The 16,043-nt window shown below is 64.6% G+C and overlaps 4 protein-coding genes and 1 long non-coding RNA gene across 6 annotated transcripts; 2 read left to right on the top strand and 3 right to left on the bottom strand.

Moving 5' to 3' along the window:
- Positions 1-27: 27 nt before the first annotated feature.
- On the bottom strand, positions 28-1,537 carry HDDC3 (HD domain containing 3). The gene is made up of 4 exons (XM_053988941.1): positions 1,294-1,537; positions 806-861; positions 481-721; positions 28-202 (listed from the first exon to the last, which is right to left on the bottom strand). Exons 1-4 carry the CDS (start codon positions 1,529-1,531, stop codon positions 72-74), a joined length of 666 nt encoding a protein of 221 aa, XP_053844916.1. The 5' UTR covers positions 1,532-1,537; the 3' UTR covers positions 28-71.
- A 45-nt stretch (positions 1,538-1,582) lies between these two features.
- On the bottom strand, positions 1,583-10,801 carry LOC128813644 (tubulin polyglutamylase TTLL13-like). Of its 2 annotated transcripts, XM_053988935.1 has the most exons (16): positions 10,422-10,801; positions 9,956-9,996; positions 8,883-9,001; positions 8,303-8,433; positions 7,775-7,931; positions 7,424-7,567; positions 6,787-6,872; positions 6,453-6,678; positions 5,849-6,033; positions 5,102-5,290; positions 4,526-4,664; positions 4,035-4,214; positions 3,416-3,767; positions 2,631-2,871; positions 1,952-2,062; positions 1,583-1,882 (listed from the first exon to the last, which is right to left on the bottom strand). In XM_053988935.1, exons 1-16 carry the CDS (start codon positions 10,556-10,558, stop codon positions 1,600-1,602), a joined length of 2,721 nt encoding a protein of 906 aa, XP_053844910.1. In that variant the 5' UTR covers positions 10,559-10,801; the 3' UTR covers positions 1,583-1,599. The 2 variants fall into 2 exon arrangements, with proteins under 2 accessions (XP_053844910.1, XP_053844909.1); XM_053988934.1 differs by lacking the exons at positions 1,583-1,882; positions 2,631-2,871 and having other exon boundaries at positions 1,977-2,062; positions 10,422-10,670.
- Positions 2,821-4,563, top strand: LOC128813649 (uncharacterized). Its single transcript, XR_008439117.1, has 3 exons — positions 2,821-3,041; positions 3,891-4,271; positions 4,412-4,563. It is a non-coding gene; the product is annotated as an uncharacterized LOC128813649 (long non-coding RNA).
- Positions 10,802-10,824: 23 nt separating the features above from the next.
- On the bottom strand, positions 10,825-11,983 carry GDPGP1 (GDP-D-glucose phosphorylase 1). The gene has a single exon (XM_053988942.1). The coding sequence runs from the start codon at positions 11,897-11,899 to the stop codon at positions 10,832-10,834; it is 1,068 nt and encodes a 355-aa protein (XP_053844917.1). The 5' UTR covers positions 11,900-11,983; the 3' UTR covers positions 10,825-10,831.
- Positions 11,984-11,996: 13 nt separating this feature from the next.
- CIB1 (calcium and integrin binding 1) lies at positions 11,997-14,941 on the top strand. Its single transcript, XM_053988943.1, has 7 exons — positions 11,997-12,097; positions 12,205-12,239; positions 12,708-12,810; positions 13,236-13,389; positions 13,639-13,757; positions 13,832-13,920; positions 14,160-14,941. Exons 1-7 carry the CDS (start codon positions 12,047-12,049, stop codon positions 14,179-14,181), a joined length of 573 nt encoding a protein of 190 aa, XP_053844918.1. The 5' UTR covers positions 11,997-12,046; the 3' UTR covers positions 14,182-14,941.
- The last annotated feature ends 1,102 nt before the right edge of the window (positions 14,942-16,043 follow it).

Here is a 16,043-nt window from a genome sequence, read left to right as displayed (position 1 = left end):
CGATACCATGGCAACTGCGGGACGCCGAGCTGTGCGCACGTTTATTGGCGGAGGCGGAACCGCGGCCCCGGTCACGTGGGCACGCCGCGCTCCTGGAACAGGCGCTGCAGCGCCCCCTCCAGGGCCGCGCTGGTCCCGCGCAGCCCGGACACCACGCGCGCCGCCCACCGGAAGTACTCCTGCACGCGCTCCTCCGACCAGCCTGCGGGGACACGCGTGGCGTCACTTCCGGCGCCGCCCCGGTCCCGGTGACACCGGCACCGACACCGGCACCGATAGCGGCACCGACACACCGTCTGTGCCTGCCGCCACCGCCGCCCCGGCCCGGGGCAGCCGCGCGGCTCCTCTGTCCCTCGGCACAGCCAACAGCACCAGCCTTGCCGCTGGCCGGGGCCCGCCGCGCCCGTCCCCGTGGTGCCGCGGCGGTCCCGGGCCCCCCCCGGGCCCCGGCTCCGGTCGGGGGCGGTAACAGGCCGCTACCTTGCGGGGTGCAGCGGTTCAGGTCCCGCAGGTTGTGCAGCTTGTCCGCCAGCTTGACCAGCTTGGCCCGGCGGCTGCAAACGGGAGCGCGCTCGATCTGCAGCCGCTTGCGCTCCGCCTTGGGCAGGCTCTTGTCGTCCGTCACCTCCTCCACCACGCTCCGCACCGCCGCGCCGAACCGCTGCTCGATCTCCGAGAACGTGGTGTCCGTGTCCTCCACGGTGTCGTGCAGGAGGGCGGCCTGCGGCGAGGAGGGCACGAGGGGCAGGGCAGGGGCTCGGGCCGAGCAGCGGGCAGGGCAGGGCAGCACGGGGCAGGCCCTTACCTGCAGCACCACCGCGTCCGTCACGCCGGCCTCGTGCGCCAGGATCCTGGCGACGGCTGCAGGGGGAACGGAAAGGTGGAGGAGGCAGCGGGGAGCGGGCAGCTCCGGGCCCGGAGCGGCCCCCGTGGGTGACGCGGGGCCGTGCCACACGGAGGCTTCCCAGAGACCAGCCCTGGGCAGGGGAAACCGCCCGGGCACGTCCCGCGCCGTGAACGCTTCGGCGGGGCGGGCAGCAAGGTCCCGGGGCTGGCGGTGTCCCCAGGCCTGGCAGGGCCGGGGCTGCAGTGCCTCGGCAGCTCTGCCCCCATCGGGCCGAAGGACACGGAACGGGACGAGGGACACGGTTCTCTCCAGGGACCGGGGTGAGGGGCTCCCGGGGGTTGGCAGCGCGCCGGGGCAGGAGGGGTCCCAGGGTGAGCGGTGCTCTGGGAGAGAGGGGCCGCGGGGGTCTCCCGGGAGCGGGACGCGGTGCCGGGGGGTTTCCGCACCGATGGGGTGGTTGATGTAGGGGGTGCCCTCGGGATCCATCCGCCGCTGATCCTTGTGTTTCCTGGCTGCGAAGTCCACCGCCTCCAGCAGCCGCGCCACCTCGGAGCCCATCCCCGCTGCCCCGGAGCCCATCCCCAGTTCCCCGGAGCCCATCCCCGTTGCCCCGGAGCCCATCCCCAGTTCCCCGGAGCCCATCTCCGCTGCCCCGGAGCCCATCCCCGCTGCCCCGGAGCTCATTCCCGCGGCCTCGGAGTCGCGCCCGACGCGACGGAAGCGGCACAGGCGGAGGCGGGTCCCAAGTGCGTTTATTGCGCGCTGGGCCCCGGCCCGCCCCAGCCCCAGCCCCGCGGCAGCCGGTACAACAGCGTCCCGTCGGCGGCGCGCACCTCGCGGCCGCCCCCCGCTCCCCGTGCCGGCGGCGGTGCCGTCGCGGCGGCGCTCAGCGCCCGCTGGTCCTGCCGCAGGCGGCGGCGCGGTGAGGGACAGCCGCGGCTCCGCAGCACCCGCCGCACCACGTCGGTGCTGACGCCAAAGCCCTGGGCCAGGCGCTCCAACGGCCACTCCTCGGGCAGCTCCTGCCGCAGGAACCTGCGGACACGGGCACGGTCACCGGGGCGCTCAGCGGGCGCGGCGCGGCCCGCCCGGCCCCGCGCTCACCGCAGCTGCTCCATCGCCTGCCAGGTCAGGGTGCGGTCGGGGGCTCCGCGCCCCCCGCCCAGCTCCCGCCGCAGCCGCTCCATCCGCGCCGCCGCCCGCCGCCGCCGCGCCCTGCGGGGAAAAACACGCGTGAGCGCCCGGGCCAGCGCAGGCCCCGGCCGCGGCCCGACCGCTCCGCACCTCTGCGTCTCCTCCAGCGCCGGGTCCGGCGGCTCCGGGTCCCCGGGCCACGCCGCCGCCGCCCGCCGCGGGGCCCGGGCGAGGAGCGGCACCGCGCGCAGGCAGCGCCGCAGCAGCGGCAGCGCCATGGCAGGAACCGCCCGGGACGGGCGGGGCCGGCGCGGGGGAGCGGCCCCGGCCGGGGAAGCGAGGGACTGACGGGTCCGGAGCGAGCTGGCCTCCGGAGGGCTTCAGCGCAGGCGGCTGTGGGTCACGGGCACGAGTGCAGCGGGCAGAGCGCGGACAGGGGCACAAGCACCAGTCTCCGGTCCTGGCAGAGGGGAAGATAGCCGGGGCAGGGGTGGCCGGAGCCACGCTGGGCCCAGGCTCCGGTCAGGGGGCTCAGCAGCCGACCCCAGAGTTGACGGAGGCAGCCAGCAGCTGTCCTGGTTTCATCCAGCAAGTCCTGGTACTCATGCAAGCACACACGGGAGGAGGGCTGAGCCCTCGGCCGCGTTACCTGTGCTTTTCATGTTCAGGTTGTGAATGTGCGAGGCACTGGCACGGTGTGACACACTGGCACGGCGAGGCTGTGCCGTGGTGTGAGGGGGGTGTGTGCTGCACGGGAACGGCAGTGGCGTTGGGAAGCTCCTGGACCACAGCACAGCTGAAGATGCCGTCACCTGTGGCCTGCTCTGGGCTGGCTGGGGAAGCCGGGGGACAGCTGCCTCCATTGGAGGATGACAGACTATCAGCATCACCTGGAACAGCACAGCTGGATGTGGGGCTGTGCAGAGCCAACAGCTCCGCACGTCAGCAGCCCCCACTGCCCTTCCCAGTGGGGCTTGGTCCTGGCAGCCCCTCCTCCACCCCTGCTCCCTGGTCCTAAGGCTGTGAAGTGGATGGAGCCGATGCCAGGGAGCCGGGCTGGGTGAGAATGGAGGGTGAGAGCATGGGCAGGGAGCAGTGTGGTGGGAGGGAGACCTGGGAAGAGACTGGGGGCTATGCTGTGTCACCATGTCCCCTCTGACCCCAGGAGCTAATGCACCCCTTTGACTTTCCTGGCTTCTCACACTCCCCCATGCCTGCACATCAACCCTTGATCCTGGGAAACCACCCATGGTTCTTCCCTGTCCCTGCAAATGGGATGCTCCACGCCTCAGAGATTTCCAGTGGTCACCAGTGCCCCAAGCAGAGCATGGCGACCTTTTTGTGTTCAGGATTCCTGAGAGCTCCATCGATCCCACCCATTCCCCCCACCCTGGCAGGGCCAGGAGCATCCCCAGGAAGGTGATGTGTACTTACAGCCTTCAGCCTGGTTTCTGCTGCCAGGGAGCCACTGGTCTCTCATCTGCGGCCGCTTGGGGTGGGCACAGGGCTGGGTGACCACTGCCCCCACTGCCCGGCTCTGCAGCCAGCCCCCGCCCAGCACCCGGGAGCCCTCGTGCCGCGTGTGGTACAGGACACTCTGGCCTTGAATGCACAGGGCCTGCGTGTCCTCGGGATCTGGGCCTGGGACGTGCTGCGGCAGGGCCTGGCCTCTAGGGCTGGGTATGACCCTGTGTCCCAAGGGCTGAGCTGGGACTCCCAGCAATGAGATCAGCATCATTAAATCGTGGGTGTTCTGGTCCCCGATGACATCCCAGGGAAGCGGCAGCTGGAAGGAGGGAAGGAATATGGCCATGGCTTACTTCTGCAGGCCTTGGCAGGAGATGGGAAAGAAAAGTCTCCAGTCACACCCAGGTGCACATGGAAGCATCACCCCACACTCTGTCCCCAGGTATGCCCCCACCACCATGCCAGACTCATCATCCTGAAGGCACGGGAGCTGATGCGCCTGCAGTGGATCCCCCGTCCCGCCCCACCAGAGATGCTCAGTGCCCAGTCCACTTCTGTGTGGGGTGGCTGTGGGCAGTGCCATTACCTGGCTCTGGAGCTCGCAGGATCCCTGCGTGTCAGCCGTGGGGAGCAGCTGGGAAAGCTGCTCGGTGATGCCCAGGTCTCGGATCAGCTTCTCACGCTGCAGCAGAGCATTCACTCTCCTCTTCTCTTCATGTGCCATGATGTTCTGGGGCTGCATGGAGTCGTACTGCATGCGCTGCACCTCGGCAGAGAAACACCTGAGCTATAGCAAAAAAGCTGAAGCTGGGGTAACGCACAGGTGAGACAAAGCCGTGAGCTGCTCCAAGCCTGGGGATAGTTACGGGGGGGGACAGAGATCCCAGTGAGAGCCAAAGTGGAAAGGCACAACACTGGTGCTTGCAAGTAGTGCCAACACAAGTTGTTGTCTCTGAACTTCAGGCAGGGAGTCAAACCTGGAATTTCTGCTCCGTGGGTACACCAATGGCTCAGCATAGCTCCCGGAGCCATATCACTGACTTGGAGAGCCCACGGACAATGCTGGCACTGAGGTACCTTTCTATCCCACGCCTTGGTGCTTCTGTAGGTAAGGTGGGTTGTAGGAGCTGTGCTTTTATTCTGGATACTCTCTGTTTTCTTCTTCCTGGCAGCTTCCAGCTTTTCATTTTTCAGGCGCATCTCCTCCAGCTGCTGCCTGCCACAGAACACAGTCACTCGCTGGCTCAGAGCCACAACAGCAAAAGGCTACGGGGAAGACTTCAACCTGAGGACATTTACTGCAGGCTCAAGTTCTGTATGAATAGCCCATAATAGAAGTGTGCCAAGAGATGGGGTGGGATGCTTGTAAAGAGACTTTCAAAAAGAGAAATGCCCTTGGATTAAGCTGTGTTTGCCAAAAGGGAGGGGGACATTTGGGAAATGGTGTCTCCAGGGTACTGCCCTTGCCTCTCTGGAGTCCATCCAAAAGGAGCCACTTTGCTGTGGTGCCACAGCACATGCAGGCTCCTCCCTTCCCCTCCCACTCTCCCCGCTTTCTCACACCTGCCAGGCCGAGTTGCTCCCCAGGAGGGATCGGGAGCAAGTGGTCTCCATGCCACCTGTGAGAAGTGGCTTTCCACAGGAGCAGCATACCTGGCATACTCTTCTCTTGCCTTGGATGCTGCTGTTTCCTGAAAGAGGGACCTGCTCTGCTGGAAGAATGGCTCGTACTTCTCTGTCCCAGGTGCTGGGTAGATGCGTCGGAACCCCCCCAGGTGCTCGTTCTCGTAGGTTTCAGCCTGTGCCAGCCAGGCAGCCTGGCTGTTCTCCTGCTCCCTGCGCCTGCAGCAGGAGTGAGGACAGGGAGCTGTGGAGGGAGGCTCTGGGACAGGCAGAGCGCAGGGCTGACGTGCTCAGCATGTCCCAGGATTATCCCAGGGCTCCTGATGGAAACAGCAGCTGGAGAGAGCCACGCCCTGCCTGCAAGGCAGCAGGCTCACTGATCACGGGGAACGGGAAACCCTCAGCCCTGGAAAAGACCCCTGCCCTGGAGAACTGCCCATGCCCAGGCTACCCCCAGTTCCTGAGGCAGGGCTGTGGTTCCTCATGTGAGCATCCCTGCCAGCCCGGGATGCTGCCACTGCCCGTCCCCAGCAAATGAGATGACAAGCAGGTGCAGCTTGGGGAGAGCTCTGTCAGGGCCCACAGCACAAGGTGTCACAGATCTCCTGGCACCCAGAGAGGAGCCCTGGCTCCTCCTTGCAGGATGCAGATGGCTTGGGAGAGCACAGAGGCTGCACAATGCCATGGGCTCTAGGAACTTCCAGCAGCCAGCGCTGGTGTTATCCTGCTCTGTCTTTGCTCACTGGGGACCTGAGCTCTGTGGGGGAACAGCAATACCTGGACTCCCGGGGAGTCTGGTAGGCCTGAAGGAGCCGTTCCTTTACCCGCCGCTTGTCTTCCTCCAGCACCTTCTTTCTGTCACAGGCGTGCACATTGATCAGGTTGAAGGTGTCACACAGAAGGGCATCCTTCACCTCATGGTCTAGCTGAGAATCTGTGTTGAAGCTGGGAGAGTGGTTCACCTGCCAAGACAAGCAGGGAACCTAAGCTGGCACCCCAGCTCCCAGCCCATGGCCCCAGCCAGGCCCCACACTGCCCACGGATGCTCTGCTCTCTGCCAGAGACAGCACTCTCTCCTGCAGCGTGTTGCCCACTTGTGCCACAGGTCACCTGGATCCCACCCCGCAGGGTGCAGGCAGGGGACAGCTGTCACAAATTCAGGGTGCTCACAGGACGAGGGGTCTGAAGGCTTGGGAAACTCCCTGTTGTTAGATGGTGTGCAGGAAAGGGGTTCTCTTGGATCCTGCTCACAGCAGGTTGTTTGGCTTCAGAGCCTGGTTAATTCTGTGAGCAAGGTGGCCCTTTTGAAGCAAACAAGCCCTGTTCATCCCAAACCTCCTGTCCTAGTCCCCCAGCTCTGAGCTCTCCACTCCTTCCTCACCTCCAGCAGCCATGGCTTCAGCCTTCTATCCAGCAAAATGTCAAAGCCCAGGATTTCAAAGCAGGCGCAGCCAGTAGTGTGGCTGGAGAAGCAGCTCTGGTAATGGTGTTTCAGCACAGGGTGAGCTGAAATCAGTGTCTTTATAACAATGTCATCAATATCTGCCCAGAGCTCTGATGTGTCATAGCTGTGCTCTGCCATCCAGGCATTCAGGGTGGACAGCTTCCTGTGTGGGAACAGGAGGCAGTAAGGGCTCAGCTGTGTCACCCCAGGAAAGCTGAGGTAAAGCAGTGTCCCCAGGCAGCGTTCCTGCAGTGCTCGGACTCGCCAGTACCTCTTGCTGCCCACCATGTCGTCCTTGACGAAGTTCTCATTGTGTTTGTTGATTGCATAATTGGTCAGGTGCATGCAGATGTCACCCTGGCAGGGAACCACAAGAGACATTTGTTCACTCTGAACCACTGAGCAAGAACAGGAACAGCCCCACCAGATACTCTCATGTTCTTTTCTGCCTGAAGCATGGGCAGAGTAGGAATGGTGTGGAATTGAGCATTCTTATCAGGGCCAGAAGCAGAACATGCTGCCCAGAGACACCAGGGGGGCTTCACTCTCCAGATTTTCAAAACCTGATCAGGTGAGACCCTGAGAAACCAGATACAAATTTATTGTTGACCAAATTTTCAGCATGAGGTTGGAGACCTTCCAAGGTTCCATCCAAGCAAACAATTCCATGATTCCGTGGTAATGCCAGTAAACAGCCCAAATGTGGGGCCTTGGGGTAGATGAACTATCCCTCCTGAAACACCTCCTGTGAGAGGAGGAAGGGGTATAGAGGAAGAACAGGAAAGCATCAAGCTGGGACTCCTGCAACCCCCAATACCTGCCTTCTCAAGGCCTGGAATGCCCCCAGGAGAAGTTAAACACTGACACCTACAGATACTATATGAGTTTCTTTAAAACTTCCTCTTTACCAGGTTTCTCGTGCTGTGATCGATGTACCTCATGGTGGCAAATCGGGCCAGGCCCTCCTTGTAGAGAAAAATCTTCAGTGGGTCACAGGATGTGACCAGCACGTAGATGCGCATGTCAAACTTGAAGCCATCGACGAGGAAGGGCTGTGAGGAAAGAGGCAGGAGCAAGGGTGAGGTGAGGAACTGCTCCGTCTGCCTGTGCTGCTCAGCAGAGAGACAAGCTTTGTCTGTGTCCCCGATGTGCTGCAGCCACAGCAACACCTCCAGCAGACCTGAGGAGACCCGGGAGCACGGGGGATGCTGGCAGAGTGGGGACTGGAATCCCACCCCGATGTTCTGGACCGTCAGTACCTCAGAGATGTACTGCTGACAGATCATGCGTTCCCCGTGCTTGATCTCCTCTGGGTGGTGGGTTATGAAGATCCCTCTTCCCTGGCAGCTGTTGTCGGGCTTGCAGATGAATGTTCTTGCTTTCCTCATGGATCTATAGGCATGGAAATCTCCGTAGCTGTGCAAGGGAAGGGTGACTATCACCAGCTGCAAAAGAACCCTTCTGAACTCTCTCCTAACTAACAGCTGGGTACTGAAACCATGGTGCTGCAGGCCAGCACACACTGAGCTTCTGCAAGGGATGAATCCAACTCCCACTCCTAATCTACAGGAGTCAGGGATTGGTCCCTGCGTGACCCGAGCCAGCCTCCGCATCCCTCCTTTTCCCTGCACACATCTCCACCTGTACTGGGAGGTTTGCAGGAGAGGCCACCGCGGTGCGTGCCAAAGCAAGTGAAGGTTTGGGCTCTGGTGCCCAGAAGGAGCAGGCCAGCAGCCTCGCCCTGCCCGTGTCACCCCGTCCCCGCGGCGCTGTCCCGCGCCACTCACTCGGCTGGCAGGCACCACGTGCGGGGGAAGATGTTGTACTCCTTGGGGAAGAGCCGGAGCATGCGGTTCAGGTTGCGAGCCAGCAGGTCCTTGCGGCACAGCTCGATCATGCCTGGGAAGTGGTTGATTTTCTGAAAGTAGTGCAGAAAAACCCCCATCAGCAGAGCCCTGTGGGGATGGATTCTCCTGGCCCCGAGGAGAGCCTGTGCATGGAGAACCAGCGGTGATAGGGAAGCCAGGCCTGTGGCTGCCTTGAACTGCTGCTGGGGGGTGAGACTTGCTACAGCTGTTTTGTCTGAGCTTCACTACTGATTTGTCTGCCTGCTCCATCTTAGCCCTGGAGCAGCATTAGAGCTGTTTAGTGCACAGCACATCACAGGGCTGGAACGCTGCTGCTCCCACCACAGCTGCTGAATGCTGCTGATGACACCAGCCAGGGACATGGCACAAGCAAAGGCATCTGACCCTGCGCCCTGGAGCCGAGGCACAGATGGCACACGGCACTGCTTTTCTGTCCCACAGCCAGCCTCGTGTCACCCTCCTTCGCGAGCAGTTCCTGCTGGGCAGCTGTTTTGTTTACCTGGAAGCGCTTCATTTCCATGAGGCGCTCCAAAGTGACCGTGCTGTCCGTCCAGCACACCGTCCACTCCTCGTTCTCCGCCGCTTCCTTCAGCCCGCAGCGCTGCGCCGCCCGCCGCACTGTGCCAAGGCAAGCAGTGACAGGGCCAGGCAGGGGAGCCACGCTCAGGGACTGATAACCCCCCAGAGTAACCAGGGGTGGAACGTGAAACAAACCTCTGGCTGAGGAGCCACATACAGGGGCTGACACCCCCCCAGAATAACAAGGGATGGAGTGTGAGCTCCCCGGGCTGCAGCTCCCCTCTCAGAGGGATAAGGTATTGGCATGACCCCTTGGAAGGTGTCAGGAACACCAGTTTTATCTGGCAACCCCCCACGCCTCTGGCTGCAAGTGTTCTGGGAACTCTTAACCCTCTAATCCCACCTGTCTTGAGGTGCCAGGGCCCCTCAACAGCAGCACTGAACTTCCCATGGGTCTTACACCTCACAGGCACATACAAGTCTTGTGAAGGTGTGAATTTAATCTCCCAAATCAAAGGTCTCAGCAGAACACAGCTCTGCAGGAAAAGATCTATGCTGGCATGGTTCACAGTGCCAAGTATGAACTTGGCAGAGCTGATGGGCATCCACGCACACCAAGATCCCTTAGCAAAGTAAATTAATAACACCCCTCAAGGGCCAGGAGTTTGTTCTTTCAAGATCCAGCTTGTGGAAGGAGAGTGGGAAGGGAGAGTGGTACAGATCCTGCCTGCTCACCACCAAGTTTACCTCAAACAGCCCTCAGGTCCTGTCTCCAAGCCCGGGTGCTCCCTTGCACTGTACCTGATGGAACCCTTCCTGCCCATTTTAGCAGACAGCTGGCAAACACAAGTGTGGGGGATGCTGAGGGCTTGCGCTGCTGTTGCACATTTTAAATCGGGGGAAATCTCAGTCCAAAGTGTGACAAACTCTCCACTAACACGAGGGTCCTGTGCCAGTCGCTGGCAGCAGTAAATAAACCAGCGGGAGCTGGGTGCCAGCAGCGCTCCTGGCTGGGCAGGCACCTGGAGAGCCTGCGGGGCCCCTCTGACTTACCACTCTCGTACTTGCAGCCGCTCAGGTTGATGGAGGGGACACTGGAATAGAGACGAGACGACAGTAGCTCAGCGAGGCACGGGGCAGGGGACAGGGGGGGACACAGCCCCGATCCCCCACGGAGCACACCGGGCAGTCTGACCAAGCCAGCCCCGCTCCGCTACAGCCTAAGGAGACGGGCAGGCTGGTCCTGGGCACGGAGCTGTGCCTGGGTGTCACACAGGGGGTCCTTGGGGCACTTCCAGGGAACACTATTTATTTTGGGTCAGCGGGACCCCGCACCGGCTCCCGGGGGCTGGGGCGCGCCGGGCACCGGCTGGGCGCTGTCCCACGGGGAGCAGCGGGGCCGGGGCACGGCTGGGCTGGGGCCGGGACCGAGCACGAGTGAGGGCAGCGGGAGGCGCCGCCGGGAGCGGCTGGACGGGCTCCAGCCGGACCCTGCCGGGGGCTGCGGCCCCGCACTCGCCTGCGCTTCCTCCGCGGCTCGGGTCCGGCGGGGGCAGCGGGACGGTCGGGGGAGGCCGCGGCGATGGCCGCCTCCTCGCCCGGAGGGGTTCCCGGGGATGGGCCCGGGCCCGTGCTCCCGCCGCCCGCCGCCGCCATCGCACCGCTCCCGGCTCCGCCGCGTTCCCATGGCGACCGCACCAGAGAGTCGCGGGCACTGCGGGCAGAGCGGCCCCGCGAGGCCACGTGACAGTCACTTCCGTGTCCTCCACCAGCAGCGCCCCCTGCCGGTCCCGGTGCCGTCAGCGCTGCAGCTGCCCGTGCCACCGGTTCAGCGCTCCGTGCCACCGGTTCAGCGCTCCGGCCGCTGTCCGTGCCACCGGTTCAGCGCTCCGTGCCACCGGTTCAGCGCTCCGGCCGCCGCCCGTGCCATCAGCGCTCCAGCAGCCGCGCCAGCTCCCCGCCCAGGTGCAGCAGTTCGGGCTCGGGCAGCAGGTGCTGGCGGATGGCGCTCAGGGCCTGCACCTCGGTGATGTCCCGGTAGAGCGGCTCGGCGGGCAGCGGCAGCAGCCCTGCCAGCTCGCACAGCGCCACGGCGAAGGGCTCGCCCGCCTTGGGGCCGAAGAGCGGCCGGCGCGCCCACAGCAGCACCCGCAGCCCGCGGCCGCCTCCGGCCCCGGGCCCCGCCGGCGGGTCGCCCCGCGTGGCCAGCACGTTGCAGGCCAGCCCGGCACGGCCCAGGTGCTCCGCCGCCCGGCACACGGCCCGCGACACCGGCTCCAGCGCCGCGGGCCCGGGGGCGAAGAAGAGGAAGGCGGGGGCCGGTCCGGCGCGGAGCAGCCCCAGGCGCGGCCCCAGCGGCTCGGCCGCCGCCTCCTCCAGCGGCAGCGGGCGGTCCAGGTAGAGCCCGTGCAGGTGCAGGTGGTTCACCGAGGCGCCGCCGCCCAGCCCGTTGAAGCCCACGCGGAATCCGGGGTGGGCGCTGAGCAGCGCCGCCTCCAGCGCCCCGCGCAGCGCCGGGGCCGTCAGCGCCTGCGGCAGCCGCCGCGCCGGCTCCGGCAGCAGCAGGACGTGCCCCCGCTCCAGCGGGCTGGCGTTGATGGCCACCAGCAGCGGCTCGGGCGGCGGCCCCGGGCCCCCGGCGCGGCGCAGGCGGAACAGCAGCTCGGCGGGGCGCAGCCGGGTGAAGTTGAAGGCGCCGGGGTCGAAGGGATCCCGGAGGCTGCGGACGGGCTGCGGCGGGCGGCGCTTCGCGCTGCGCTGCTCGTTCAGCTGCGCCACGAGGCGCACGGGGCCGGGCAGGACGCGGGTGGGCAGCGGTCCCAGCCGGTACCGGAACAGTCCCCGCTCCATACGGTCGCTCCAGCCCGCCAGCAACACCCGGTCGAAGCGGGAGGGCGCGGCGTCCGGGTCGCCCCAGCCGGCTGCCTGCAGCACGAAGTCCTCCTCGCCGTACACGAACTCCTCGGGGCTCGGTTCGCCCGGCTCCGCTCCCGCCATGGCCGTCACGTCCGCGCCGGCCGGCGCCGGGAGCCCGCCGTGTGCCCGGGCGGGCGGCGCTGGCCGCACGCGTGGCCGCGCTTGCCCCGCCCGGGGCGGGCCGTTGCCGCGGCGGCGGGCGGGTGACGAGCGGAGGGAAGCGGCGCCATGGGCGGCTCGGCCAGTGTGATCCCGCGGGACTTGCTGGGCGAGTACCAGGTACCGGCACCGGGTCCCGGAAGGTGCCCAGAGGCCAGGAGCCCATGGCTGTGCCCTGGCTCAGGCCTTGGCCCCGGTGCCGCTGCTGATCCGTGCTGTCCCCGCAGGAGCTGACGTTCCTGAGCAAGCAGGAGATCTTGCTGTAAGTACCGCCGCCCGCACTACCGTAAGTGGGGCCCCCCCCGTGCCAGCCCGGTCCCGCGGGGCTTCAGCCTCTGCCGCGGGGCACGGAGAGCTCCGGCCCTGCCCCGGGACTCCCGTTCCGCCGAGACGGCCAGCTGAGCCGGGAAGTGCCGGTGGCACTCCCTAGGAGCCGGTTGTGATCGGGCGAAGGTCCGCGGGTGTTGCCGGTGACGCCCGGACCAGCGGGGTAGCGGCTGGGGCCGGCCCGAGCCCGCGGTGACCCTTGGGCAGCCCCGGAGCCGGGGTGGGCGGCAGCCAGAGCGGCTCCTCTCCCTGGCCCCGGGAGCAGCTGTGGGACCCCGGCCCGGCAGAGCTGGCAGGAGCGGTGGGAACCGGCCACCCCGCCCTGGGGAGCGCTGCCGGTGCCAGACGGGCTGCTGCCGCCCCGCTCGCACCACAGAGCCGCTCTTTTTCTTGCCTCTTAAAGTGCCTACAAGAGGTTCAGTGAACTGCTGCCGAAGGAGGAGAGGGAGAACGCCTACTCCGCGCGGGTTCCCAAGAGCCAGATCCTGACGCTGCCTGAGCTGCGGGTATGGTGCCTGGCAGACACGGGACACTGCTGCTCCGGGGTTAGGGCCCCGTGCACCCAGCACGGCCTCGCTGTGCCAGTGCTCTGTCCTCAGCTCTGCCACTAAAGAGCTTCCTTGTCCTCACCAAGCAACTGACGACCCCAGGGATCCTGCTGTGCAATGGGGGATCCCAGGGATCCTGCTGTGCAATGGGGGATCCCTGCTGTGCAGGATCCTGGGGGGTCCTGCTGTGCCACGAGGGACCCTGCTTATCCCTGCTGCACGGGGCTGCATCCCGGGAGGTGCACAGGACAGGTTTGACCGTGCCATGGGTGATGGAGCAGTGCCAGAGCGGGGCACCTGCTCACCGGCTGGAGCAGCAGCCAAAGTGTGCCTGATGGAGCCAGCACGGGCCAGCCCTGCCTGAGCCATTCCTGTGTCTACAGGCAAACCCCTTCCAGCACCGCATCTGCCACGTGTTCTCAACCTCAGAGACCGGGGATGACAGCATGTCGTTTGAAGACTTTCTTGATATGCTGAGTGTCTTCAGCGATTCTGCCACCTCTGACATCAAATCCCACTATGCCTTCCGCATCTTTGGTAAGGCTGGGGACAGGTGCTGTGTTCTGGGATCCCTGCACCTTGAGGAAGCGGGAGCAGGGAGATGAATCGATGTTCAGGAGGGCTGGCAGTGCCCTTGGAGCACCCACGGGGATGGTGGCTATAGGAACTCCCTGTGGGAGCAGCTGGTTTGGCATGGTGAGGTGCATGGAGTGCTGCAGTAGCACTGTCTGTGACTCCCTGGGGTCACTGCGGCCCTGCCAAAACCTACCTTGTTTCTCCCCACAGACTTTGACAACGATGGGATTCTGGACAGGAAGGACCTGGAGCATCTGGTGAACTGCCTGACAGGGCAGGGCGAGGAGTCCCAGCTGAGCGGCGCAGAGATGGAGCAGCTCATCCAAAATGTGAGGCCCGCGGGCCAGGGCATGGGCACTGCACAGCCCCAGGCACAGGGCTCAGCGCTCACCTTCCCCCGCAGATCCTGGAGGAGTCCGACATCGACAAGGACGGCACCATCAACCTCTCCGAGTTCCAGCACGTTGTCTCCCGCTCCCCGGACTTTGCCAGGTGCGGTGGTCTCCAGAGGCTGGCTGGGGGTTCGCACCCTGATTGCTCAGCTGGCACTGGGGCAGAGCTCGTGGTGGCAGGAGGGCAGGGCTGCCCTGTGCCAGGTCTGCCATAATGGCAGAGGGATCTGTGTCCCAGGCTGGCTCTGCAGAGGGATTCTGGTCCCTGCGCCGCTGGGTGCTTGTCAACTCTTTGTGTGACCTAGCAAGCAGGAGCAGATCCTGTCATATCTCTTGCAGCTCCTTCAAGATTGTCCTGTGAGCCCTGTGGCCGTCCAGCAGCGCTCCTCCAGCTCCTCCAGCGCTCCTCCAGTTCCTGCAGCTCTTTGTGGGCTCAGCCATTTCCTCTTTCAGCGAGCACAGGCCCGGCCCCTCAGTGGGGGCTGTGCTGCAATGCCTTGGGCAGGAACCCTCCTGCTCCCCTCTCAGGTGCCTGCTTGGCAGCAGGGGGACCCAGGAATCTGCCTCTCCTGCAGCCCTTCTGCTGTCCTAGCACTAGAATTTGAATCCTTATGCATTCCAAGGGCAGCTCTGCAGGTGAGGGAGGAAGAGCTGCTCCTGCCTGGGGCCACTCTGCACCAGCACAGCCCCTCTCTGCCCTGAGGACCAATTCCTATGTTGTGCCTTCCAGCAGCAGGCAGGGAGCTGCCTCTCCTGCCAGCATCTTCCTGCCTCTCCTGTATTTCTGGGAGCCTGCCTGCTGCCACGCGGATCCATTTCTCTGAGCAATAACTGAACGTGATCCTCTGAGCCATAACCAAAAAGTGGATCGTTTTTCACAAGCAATAACCCAAATGGGAGTGCTTTCTCTGAGCAGTCACCCAAAAGTTACTGTACAGGTGCCACCCCCCGGCAGAGCTGTCCCCCCACGGCTGTGCTCAGAGCCTGTGCTCCTCCTCCTCCTCCTCCCTTTGTGTCTTTGCCCTCCTTCTGGCTCCAGCACAGCAGCTGCTCTGCTGCCCTGGCCTCTTCCTCCCCCAGTCCCTGTGAGGACACAATTAAAGGGCTCTGGTTTCACCCTTGCTCTTTGCTGCCTTTGTCTGGCTGCGGGACGGGTGCCACCAGGGTGCTGGGGACATGGGCTCCTGCCAGGCCTCTGCCTGCGTGCCAGCCACCACCCCAGGGGATGGGTTCCACGTCCTGCTCCACGACAGCCCTTTCCATGGGCCACCTCCTTCTCTCCCTCCTCCACGTTGGGATCCTTCTGGGCAGCACAAACTGCTCAATGCTCAGGCTGGAGGCACTAAGGGGAACCCTGGGCAGCGTGTGGCACCATCACTGTGGGCAGCAGGGTCCTTTGTCCTTGTTGAGGATCCTCTCTGCCCTGGCCTGCAGCCAGCAGCCCTGCCAGCACTGGTGTGGGGCCTGGGGTCCGGCTGGCCCCGCAGAGCCCCCGTGCTGGGGCAAAGCAGCTGCTGGCTCTCAGGGCTCTTGGCTGTTTCTCACACAGTGGCTCCTGCTCCTGGCGCTGCCAGCCCTTCCAGCTCGCTGCCCCACGGTGCTGACAGTATCTGCCCGCTGAGGCCTGTGCCCCTACAGCCCCAGGGCTCTGTCTGTTGGCACCTCACCAGCCAACGCCTCCAGTGGCTTTTTTGATGTCCCAGAACAGGCTGTGCAGGAAGTTCAGTGCATGGGTCCAGCTGGGAGCGAGGCAGTGCTGGTCCCTCGGGGGGAATCCTGCCTGGACACGCCATTTCTGCGGAGCTCACCGCTTCCCCCAGCCCTGTGCTGGCACTGCCGGTGCTTCCCAGTTGTGTGAGGGCTCAAAAGCAGCACTGGCTGCAATCCCAGGCCTTGCCCTCAGCCACCACGGAGTCAGGTCCTGCTGGCAAAGTGTCCAGGCTCAGCCCACAGCAGGGTGGGATGGGCACAAGGACCAGATGCTCCCTGTGCGGGCAGTGGGTCCCACATGCAGCACAGCACTGTGGTCCTGGGAAGGGGGCTGTCACAACCTCTCTCCTGCTGGGGGCTGCCGTCCTCCCAGCCCCAGGCACCAAATTTTCTTATTCCTGGTCACCTCTGCCTTGTCCTGTTTCTCACGGTGCCAGGATGGCATCACCCCATCGCTCTGCGCTCCCCCACCACAGGGCCTCGCTGCTCTGCCTGCACCACACTGCCACGGGC

The sequence above is a fragment of the Vidua macroura genome, chromosome 12, assembly GCF_024509145.1.
Source record: "Vidua macroura isolate BioBank_ID:100142 chromosome 12, ASM2450914v1, whole genome shotgun sequence".
In the NCBI taxonomy this organism is placed as follows: domain Eukaryota; kingdom Metazoa; phylum Chordata; class Aves; order Passeriformes; family Viduidae; genus Vidua; species Vidua macroura.
This window is presented reverse-complemented; position numbering and strand designations above follow the sequence as displayed.